A 10,785-nucleotide genomic window follows, 5' to 3' on the forward strand; every position below is an offset into this window, starting at 1 on the left:
CATGTAATCGCATCTTCTGAATAAGGAGAATTTACGAGTTTCAGAATTCCACAGCATCATTTTTTTACTTTTACTTGAAAAAAAATCATTTCTCTATATTTCGGAAGTCAAACTAGCTGCGTTATTATTATTATTATTATTATTATTCTATTTTTGTATGTCCCCGATCATTGCTACATGATGAATATACCTGCCGCAACAGAAATAAATGGTTCTAGCTACATTTTGGAGATATTCGCTCAAGCCCACCCATGAAGGGCCTCAATGGCTCTGGAATAATAACCGAGCCGTCTTCTTGTTGGTAATTCTCCAGTAAGCATATTATCATCCGTGGGATTGCACAAGCTGTTGCATTTAATGTGTGAACAAACCGTGTTGGCCCTTTACCCTTTTTTGCATTTGTTGACGACAGTTGCGAAGGGCGATAACGAATTCCCAGCCTGCGGCTTTGATAGTCCGTACAGTTTGATGCACTTGATATCTGCTAGCATAAGCACATTGTATATGTGATTAATACCTCTCATCTACAACTCTCACTTATTTGAAAACATTAAAAAGAAAATTAGAGAGACAAAAATCAATCTTGCACAACGGGGTTTTAAATAAATGATGATATCTCATTGCAATACCTCGCCATATCGTCCCAAGCCTGGCATCCATGCTTCCACATCAAATTTTCGATAAGCCGGGGCACCTAAATCTTCAGTAGCCATGTCTACAGTTCTGCCAAGAAAAGCAAAAGCCTATGACAAAAAGAAAATGGGGAAAAAAATACAAGAAAAACCATGTCCACTCAGAAAGACAAAATAGTGAAGACTATCCTTACTTGAAGTGTAATCCTAGTGATGAGTAAAGGTCTTCTTCAATTCTAATGAGCTCCTCATGGTATGAATCACTCTCCTCTGGTTGGCAAAAGACGAACATCTCCAGTTTGCTGAACTGGTGAACTCGATAAAGACCCCTGCTCAGGAATTCCATCAGATTACAAATTCAGATCTCCATTTGACACGATTACAAACAAGCTTAAATTAGACTAGTTGTTTACAAGTATAACATCACAAAACCAGTGTTATCTACAACTGCCAGGGCGTAGATTTGGTTATACATGAACTTAGACAATATGGCAGCAATTTAGAAAAGTAGTCAACATGGTAATTAATGAATATCAATCATCAAAATTTCATATCATACAGTACCGTGATAAACCTGCTCAACAGTCACCTATGTAGAAGTATTTCAAGAACCTCCACCTCCAAAGAAAGAAGCTTATAGAAGGGAGAGTCATATGTAATCATGCCAAGTAAAGGTTTACATAAATGAAGCACTTTCATGTGCCAGGAGTTCACAATGACCGAAAGCCAGTAAAATAGACATAGCGAGAGTACAACCCTGTTCCTAATAGTCCTGAAAATTTTGACACTCATTATGTAATACCAGCCAATTTGATTGGGTTAGACGAACCAAGAATTTACTGACTTATGGCCTGTATTTAACAAAAGTTTTAAGAAAGTTTCATGAAAAAGTAACATATATTCCTTGAAATAAGCGTAATATTGTCATGCCACTTCTCCGAGGATTAAAATTTTGGTTATCAAGTTCATTTCTTTTCGTTATTCAAGAGTACCAAAGATAAATAGCGCCCTAGTAATTTACCTTGTTGCTGTGCCTGCCGCACCTGCCTCAGTACGGAAGCAATGGGAAAACGCTGCATACTTTAAAGGCAACAATGACTCAGAAAGAATAGAATCCATATGAATTCCTCCAACAGGAATCTCTGCAGTGCCAATGAGGCATTGATCAGCTCCCTCGATAGAATAAACCTGTTGAGCGTTGTGGCAAAAGTATCAACAAAATTGATCTCCAACAAACTAAATACACCTTCTTCTGAGTATCTACTTTCCTATGGCTGCGCTCTTATCACATGCAGATATTAAGAACTAAAGTAATATTTAGGTTATCACAAATTTAACACTTCAACTCAAAACCATTTAGGTTGAACGACCTGGTGGAGTGACCAGTCAAAGGACATAATGGTTCGAACTTTGAATTTGTCATCAGATTCATAACATAAAACCTCGCCACAGAAAGTCTAAAGGAGAATATATTGTGACCAAGACTCTTCATAAGGTGGCATTTCTCTTAGATAAGAGTATACATGAGTAGAATATATACAAACCTGGGTATTTGCTCCACGAGGTTGGAAGCCACACTTTTCAACAACAGAGGATCTTACAATTTCAGGAGTAGTTAGAGGTGTAAATCCCCTTTTTATCACTTCTGAGAGTGTCCAGTTGATAAGACCCATCTCTAGCATAACAGCTTCATTCTTCAGGTAATAGAATTTTGAACCACTGACCTGTATGAACAAGGAGAATATTGAATCCTATCTTTTTGAATTGATGCACAATGCAAGTAAACTTCAATAAAAAAGAAAATAATGTAATCAGCTACAATATCATTAAAAGAATTCTTATCAACCTCTAAAAAATGCAACTCTCTGGATCTCTAGCCATACCATTAAACTTGGACTCGAAACCTCTCAATGTTTAATTAGATTTATGTGGAACAATCAGAGCTGCTTTAAAACCTTACAATAAATAGAAGGAGTACCTCTGCAGCTGCATCAAAATCAAAGATATCGAGTGCTTTCCCAAGCTGAAAGTGATCCTTGACAGGGAAGTTAAACACACTGGGGTTACCAACCTACAGGAGCACATAGAAAAGGGAATTAGTAGTGTGAACCTAGCTTGCATCAATGCCTCCTCGGACACATGACCATGGATAAACATCTGCATACATTGAGACGAGGAACAATAAATCAGGACTGAAATATGATAATACATAACAATTGAGATACCGTTTTTCTAATTATAGAACAATCCTCCCCTCCTACGGGAACATCCGGATGAGTCATATTCGGTATGCACTGTGCTTCCTGCTGAAGCTCATCTGTGAGTTTAACCAGGTCTTCTTCCAAAGTCACAAGTCCTTCCTTCAAATTCTTTCCTGATTGCAAAATATAAAGATGACTAAGGAATGTAGCAGAATACGTGGAAATGATAAATCTGTGACACTATTCAAACATACCTTCTTCTATGAGTTTTTGACGCTCAGATGGTTCCAGTTTCCCTTTCATCTTGTTTGCAACCGCATTTCTTTCCTCACGAAGCCTATCAACTTCCTGCTATCTGTGAGTGACAATTAGATAAAACTAAGAAGAAAACCAGTTCATATTTTTTTCATAAGTTTGACTTATTATTAGTACTTTTTTCTCCTGAGCTATAATCATAAAACAAATCTTATGAACTTCAGATCATAGCCACATTGGTTTTGAATTTAGGGTAATGGAGTAACTAGCCAACTAATACGTCTCATCAGGAAAAATAGAGGAACTTTAAATTGCATCATTAGGACTATTAGTTCAGGTTTTAAACAGTCTGACACCCATTTATAAGTCATATTAATAAACTCATTCTAAACAGTTTATAAATTTATTTAACAAAAAAGAAATCAAAACCTAGCTCAAGATACTTAATAAATCTAATATAGTTCAATTGGAACTCCTGTTCGAATATTCAGAGTAGTTCTTTAAGCCAAGAAAATACTCGTATTACATTATACTTGCAGACGAGTTTCAAATCTAGTGCGCTACATTTATCAATAACTAAAGAGTTCAAATATGATTAACAGAAATATATCCAAGAAATGAATAATCAATATAGTCAAAACACATGATTGTATAGAAACCTAACCTTCTGAACATTCAACATTTTCTCATAAAGCTCGAGCACAAGTTCCAAATTTGCATTGGAATTCCTATTTCTTATATTGGCGGAAACAGCTTCTTTGTTGTCCCTTATCCACTTGAAATCAATTGCAGCCTTCCACTGCGGCTTCACAACCACACCACCTTCAAACAAACAGAATAAAAATAAAATATCAAAGTCCATTTCAATTTTAAAATTATTTTTTTAATAATAATAATAATAATAAAAACCTTTGTTATCTGTGGTGTCGATTGTTTGTAGAGCGGGTGCAGAGAAAGCTCTAGCAAGAAGCCGAAATGGAGGTTTTTGAGAATGATTACGGCGGGAAATTAAACCTAGCGTTTTGGTTACTGGCCTGAACATAAAGCATGAAGAAGAAAAGGCGGCAGGAATTGCAGCGAGCTTCACTGTCTGCATTGTAGTCCCTACGGGATGGGTCACGCTCACTTTCAGTGTAAGGATCCGCGCGCAGAGAGACTCAGATACTACAACTATGAGGGTTCTGTTTTATCTTTTTTAATATAGGCATTTTCACTCTGACCCACGTAACGACGTCGTTGTGTGTTTCCTCCTTTATTCAATGCTTTTCTTTTTCGTGTTTTGCTTTAGGAACTAAAATTTTCCTCCATGTGGTTTGGTATTTCCTATAATTTTTAGGTTTACTTTCTCTCAGATTTTTTTCTTTATTTATAGTGAAAAAATAATTCGCGTTAAATTTTAGGTTAATAGCCTCTGCGTGAAAAGCCAAAATGTGCACACAAGAATGTGTGAATTTCCCACATTTGCTGTTTTAGAATTTTAGCACTTCCTTGTTAAACAAATCCTGCGACATGGAATTGATGCAGTCAAAGCTGATATTTAGGAAAGTAAATGTCACAATGCAAGATGAGGATACTAATCATCAGCATCAAGCCAATCTAGTGAATTCCCTATAAAGCTAGCAAATCATTCATCTCTTGAGGCTAATGAAGCCAATCTTTATTACGGCAGACATAAATGGTACAGATTCAGTTGGGTTCCATCTGATAACCTTATAAAAATTACACAACATGCCACGGCACAAACATAAGTTGGACTGTTGGAGGAAAAAATTCATCTTAAGAGATGATAACCCTGTGTTATGAGACTTGAACAACAACTATTAGGCAAGTCAAAAAAAATTATTAACTCATTGATTTTAGGAAAAGATCCCTGAGAAATCACTTCTCAGTCAAGAAATTACTCCTTTGGATTTTGAGTAGCAACTTTAATTTAACCGCAGGATGCGAATCACACCCAAGTTCGTAAAAATGGCACCACCTACAGAGGACCGGGAAAGGTTCCGTTTTCTCTTTGCTCATTCCATTTTTCTATCTGTAACACATACATAATATATAAGTTAGCTCAAAGAGCAGCAGTCATGTAACAAAAGTTAGCCAGCAAAAGATTATAAAACTTAAGAAACAAAATAGCAGCGACCCATCCTTAAAGTATGCATTTTAATGCACCAAAGACATCAATATCTACAATCTGCTTTCAATGCAGAATAATTATACTGACAGATGCCAATCAAGCTTTCGATGAAATGGCTAGGCTAAACAAAATGACCACAATATCTTGAAACAAGGGGTAGGAAAAGCATTAGGAATATGGCTTGGACAAAATGGCACATCTTGAAACAACAGGAGTACAGAAACCATTAAAACAATGTTATTCAAAATGCCTTTTTAGAATGCAAATAAGATATACTCAATTCGGCAAAAATTGTGGAGGAAAAAGGAAAAGAAATTCTATATTAGTATATGGTTCTATGGGGAAATGAACGAGAATCCCTTCTGATCACTATGCATACTCACTAGTCACCTCAGATAGGGGGGTTTTCTTTTCTATATCCCTTAACTTTTCAGAGGGAATATCCCTGACAGATCATCCAAAACCCCCTTTGCTAAGGATAATTCTGCTTAACATACAGAAAATGCCTTATAATTTCATCAACCAGAAATATTAATATACATTTTCTTCAATTTTGTTAGGAAATCTTATCTCTATCTTTTGCAAACTGAGAGAAAAGCAATAGGAAAAAGACTTTAGAATTGAACGGAGAGCAACAAATACATTTTTCTTAGCATGCTATTTTCTCTCTTCCACTCCCCTTTCTCGTGAAATAACCTAGCTTATGCCAATCCATTGAAGCCTAACCATCTTTCTTTCATTTTAGATAAGCCCTCTTGAAAGCAGGCAGGCAAGTAAGCGCTTTCACTTTTTGAATCTGAAAGCCAGCCAGCTTTTTCATCACTTCAACATGTATTTAAAAATAATAATAATAATAATGGGACATTTCATTTTGTAGAGCATTTTCAAATCGATTGTTTCTTTTTATATCGAAGTGGCCGAGTCCAGCATTTATAGTCGAAAAGAAGAGTCACAAGAATAAATATTTTCTCTACAGCATGTCTTAATAAGATTTGGCAATCCCATCACCATAGTTTCAACTGTCCCTAATATTTATGTCAGTAGCAAACTTAGCAGCAAGTCAAGGGGGGGAAACTTCCCTAATAATACAATGAGGATAGTAGAGGCTTTTACATTAGATAACTTAATTGGAGATGTAGGAGCATTGAACATGAAAAAACTGACAACTACATCTGAATAGTGTAGAAGATATTAACATAGACTGGAGGTCAGACAGCAAGCATACAAGTTATTAGAGCACAGGAAGCTTTAGTAAAACATACCCAGTCACTAGGGCACAGAGCACGGTAATATTTTGCAAACTTATCACACTCTGGAGCACCCTCTCCCTTAGCAGCTACACACCTGTAAATAATAAAGTCGTCAATAATATGCCACTGGAAAAAACTTGGCATGCAGATAGTCAGACAAAAGCTTCAGAGCCAATTTAAATAAGTAAATGATGACTCACCGATGATACTCAATATATCGGGTAAAGCAGTGCCTTGTTTGATTTGTGGTTGGGAAACGGAAATCTGCCGGTGCAGTCTCCAGCTATATACAAATTAGGGATCATAATAAATGAGTCATCAGAGAAAACACAAATGTTAAAAAAGAAAAAACAAATCTATGACAGCACTTACCTTTATTTCTGGTGTCTCTTCTGAGGCTTCCTGATCACCTGAGTTTTCCTCTTCCGTAGTTTCACTGCTTTCCTCAGCAGCAGCTGGAGCCGTATCACTAGTGCTGTCCTCAGGAGAAGCAGAACTGGCTTCAGTGCTTTCTTCAGCGGCAGGAGCAGGGGCGTCTTCTTTGCTTTCTTCAACAGCGGCGGCAGCAGGTGTTTCTTCAACTTTATCAGTGGCACCTTCCACAGAAGAGGCAGTCACTGCACTCTCAACTTCTTTTACTACCACAGGTTTTGTAGCTACATCTTGCTTCTCTTTTTCCAACAAATAATCCTGTCCACATTACACACGTAAAACAAAAATCACTGCAATGAGCTCAAATTTTAATCAGGGAGGAATAAACGATTGTTGCACATGTGAAATAAAGAGAACAGAAGCATAATCCATTTCCATTTGGTCAAGCACAACCCTAAAATCTAAATAATCCTCAGAGAAAATTCTACAAAGTTAACATTGAGTTTTACCAGATACATGCCTCAAAGTTTTACAACCATAGAACTTAGAAACTGCAAATCCAATCATATTAAATCACGAAATATTATGATCATAATTTAAGCATGAGAGTTGACTCGATTGCTACTATCACACCAATCTAAGGCACAATCAGTCGTCAATAGGACGCCCGATCAAAAATCAGACAAATGCCATCAAAATTTAAAAAAATATCCTAAGAAAGGTCTATTGTAGTCAAAACTCCAACCCATTACCTACGAATATCCAGAGCTTCCAAAAGAATAAGGTCAGCCAATATATTCAACTCAAAGACTATTCAGACAGAAACAAAGATCCATAAAGAGCAACGCAGATCGAACTTAGACTAAACTGATTATTTTCTTAAGCTCTTGTAATAAAATTGACGGAGACAAAAATAAAAAGACAAAAAGTACCTCGGCTAGGGAGGGAGTTTTGTCGCTTTGGGCTTCCGCCATTGATGGGCAAAAAGCGATCTACTTTCTTCAGCTGCTGTTTGTTCAGTTACCCAAAGGCGGCCAAGTCCAGGATATGAGGCTGAAAGAGAAAGACACGACTAGAAGAGTTTGGTAGGTCAAGCTACGGTATTGTTACTGTTTTACTGTGATGGTTAAAATAAAAATAAAAAGTAGACACGTGTGATATTTTGGAATCCCAGTGAACTATGGCGATCAATCAGGATAACAGTTTTGAGGCTGCTATTTACAGCGTGGGCCGGCTGGGTTGGGCTAAGCCCTCTTGCATACACTGCTTGAAGATATCGGCGTACAGCCAACGTTTATAAAATGAGTTATGATATTTGTCCCAAGTCAAACCTCAAAACCTTACAAAAAACGACGTGTTTTGTGATTTGTTTTTTGTTTTAATTTTAACCAATACGATGTCGTTTTGCTTCAAGCTTCCCCCACCAATGCCTTACCTTTGCTGCTCTGTTTTTCTTCAGTCACTTTCATCGTTTGCTTAGAGTAATCTCAATCTATATTTTACACACCAAGTCTTCACTAATCTCTCTCCATGACCTTTTGCAAAACTTAATCATGAGCAAAAGTATCCTCCCAGCACATATTCTGCACTGTGTCCCCACAATCCTCTGCTTCTTGATTGCAGTAATTTGCTTGGTGGTTATTGTCCTTCAGTCGAATGGCCAGAAGCAATTATCAACCACACGCTCTTTAGTTACAGTGAGACCGTTCAAAACCTCAGCATATTCTTCAATTGCAGTGGTGGGTTCACATCAGTGGGTAAAAATAACTTCAACTATCCTTCAAAAGATGGAATTATAAATGGCTTTTATACCATCGATGATTCCCGAGGCTCGCTGCTTGAAAATCGAGCAGCTCTTCATAAATCCTGTTAAATTGGCTTAATATAATGGGTAATAAGCTTATGTTGCGATGTTTTTTGTTTGAATCCTGAGTTGTTTCAATTTGAATATTGAGCTGTGAGTTGTGGATTACGAATGACAATTTCAGGTGCGGATTGTGGATTGCGAATGGAAATTTCAGGCTGTGGTTGGAGCTGGATCGAAGAAGGAAATGGGAAATATTTGGCTGTGGCTGGAGCTGGTGGTTGGAGCTCGATCAACGAAGGAAAGGGGAAATATTTGGTTGTGACTGGAGCTCGATCGACGAAGGAAAGGAAATAGAAAATATTTGGATGTGGCTGGAGCTCGATCAACGAAGGAAAGGTAAGGGAAAATACTTGGGTGGAGCTCCATCGACAAAGACTGAGGGAAATATTTGGCAAGCGAAAACAACATCGTTTGTTCCTTTAATGAAATGCTGCGTTTAAATTTCAGGGTTTGACCCGGGGCAAACATCATTTTCCTTATAAAATTTTGAGGTCAGGTATGCGGTGCGGCTGCTGCTCGCACAAATTGGGCTACTACCAAACCATACACGGCCGTGGTATATAATTACTTAATATATTTTAATATAAAATGCTAAATATAAAAAAAAAATGAGAGAAAGACAAGAGAATAAAGCATGTGCTAAGAGAAAAGAGAGAGAGAAAAAGCTGACAGAAGAGAGAAAGATAAAGTAAAACAGCAATTTAGGTTGTAGTTTCTCTCGTCTTTCTCTCATTCTTCTAGTTATTTAGCAGCACTCTATTTTAATTTATGATATATTTATGTCATATACAAATCTCAATGAAATACAGATTCCATATATCAGTTATATATATATATATATATGTTCGTCTTGCCTCAAGCGGAAAGCAACATGAAACCTCATGGAGCACCGACAAAAACCGCTGGGGAAAAAAAAAAGTAGTGGACCCTAGTTTTTAATCTGAAATTACTTTTTATTTGTATTTTCTGATGTTTATAATGTCAATTCACACGTAATAATATCTCCAGTAATTTCATTTAACATTATATTAATATATTGAGAAATTTACAAAAATAACCATAAAATTTTTGCTATTTTCACAATTAACCCTCTCAACTTTTTTCTATCAACATTAGCCAAACACACGCTTTTCTTCCCAAATTACCTTTCTTTACAAACCAAAAGCAACTTTCGTCAAAACTTGGTGCGACATGCACCTGTCACACTAAGCGCCAAGCCTTGCTCCTGTCACACCAAGCCTTGGTGCGACAGGCAGTAGAAACATATTCTTCAAACCATCCACATCTCCGACGGCGGGCACACCTTCATCGTCGCCTCAACGGGTCACATTCTCCGATTCTTTAATGGACGAGAACATCCAAATTGCCCGCTCTCTCATCACCAAATGGGACGATACCTCTCTATCATGCAGCATCTCTTCTCTCTTCTCCTCCGACAACCGCCAAGACGCCAAGGACTACCTCAAAGCCGTCTACGACTTGCAGACCGCCATGCACTATTTCATCACCCATCACTCCACTTCTGACAAGCTCGTCCTTGTCCAAACCCTAATGCAAACAGCCATGAAAAGACTCGAAAGGGAGTTTTATCATATGCTAAAGATCAACGGAGAGTATCTCGATCATGAGTCTGTCTTCGTCTCCTCTTCCAGGGCCTCTAGAGCGAGCTTCTCTGATCTTGAAGATTACGAGGTCAGTGAAACCGAGTCCAGAATCTCTGACGACGCCATTTCCGAAATGGAGCGTGTTTCTACTACCGCCATAGCTGATTTAAAAGCCATCGCCGACTGCATGATATCGGCCGGCTACGGGAGGGATTGTTGGGGGAGAGATGAGAGAGAGGGGTATTTTGGTCCCAAAGGCTTTTTTATGGCTAATGTTGATAGAAATTTGTTTGGGGGGTTAAGATGGAAAAAACCAAAATTTTTATGGCTATTGGTGTAAATTTCCCTAATGTATTAGATGGTAAAACAAATCCAAAGGAAAAAAAAAAAAGGTACTTGGCATAACTTGCTATAATTAGTGACATATTTTTGGCCACCATTCTTGTAAGTGATGTATTGCTGTGCCTTCTTCG

General features: G+C 37.6%; 2 protein-coding genes across 3 annotated transcripts; both read right to left on the bottom strand.

The window, feature by feature from the left end:
- Positions 1–11: 11 nt before the first annotated feature.
- LOC18042824 (serine--tRNA ligase, chloroplastic/mitochondrial) lies at positions 12–4,367 on the bottom strand. 2 transcript variants are annotated; one of them, XM_006433869.2, is made up of 10 exons: positions 3,998–4,367; positions 3,753–3,910; positions 3,088–3,181; positions 2,858–3,006; positions 2,611–2,703; positions 2,177–2,356; positions 1,654–1,820; positions 827–961; positions 630–723; positions 12–481 (listed from the first exon to the last, which is right to left on the bottom strand). In XM_006433869.2, the coding sequence occupies exons 1-10, from the start codon at positions 4,182–4,184 to the stop codon at positions 215–217; spliced, it is 1,524 nt and encodes a 507-aa protein (XP_006433932.1). In that variant the 5' UTR covers positions 4,185–4,367; the 3' UTR covers positions 12–214. The 2 variants fall into 2 exon arrangements, with proteins under 2 accessions (XP_006433932.1, XP_024040745.1); XM_024184977.1 differs by lacking the exon at positions 3,998–4,367 and having other exon boundaries at positions 3,088–3,188; positions 3,753–3,842.
- Positions 4,368–4,719: 352 nt separating this feature from the next.
- On the bottom strand, positions 4,720–7,926 carry LOC18042866 (cytochrome c oxidase subunit 6b-1). The gene is made up of 5 exons (XM_006433870.2): positions 7,774–7,926; positions 6,842–7,159; positions 6,670–6,752; positions 6,482–6,563; positions 4,720–5,120 (listed from the first exon to the last, which is right to left on the bottom strand). The coding sequence occupies exons 1-5, from the start codon at positions 7,813–7,815 to the stop codon at positions 5,067–5,069; spliced, it is 579 nt and encodes a 192-aa protein (XP_006433933.1). The 5' UTR covers positions 7,816–7,926; the 3' UTR covers positions 4,720–5,066.
- Positions 7,927–10,785: the final 2,859 nt, after the last annotated feature.

The sequence above is a fragment of the Citrus clementina genome, unplaced genomic scaffold (genome assembly GCF_000493195.1).
Source record: "Citrus clementina cultivar Clemenules unplaced genomic scaffold, Citrus_clementina_v1.0 scaffold_5, whole genome shotgun sequence".
Lineage (NCBI taxonomy): Eukaryota > Viridiplantae > Streptophyta > Magnoliopsida > Sapindales > Rutaceae > Citrus > Citrus x clementina.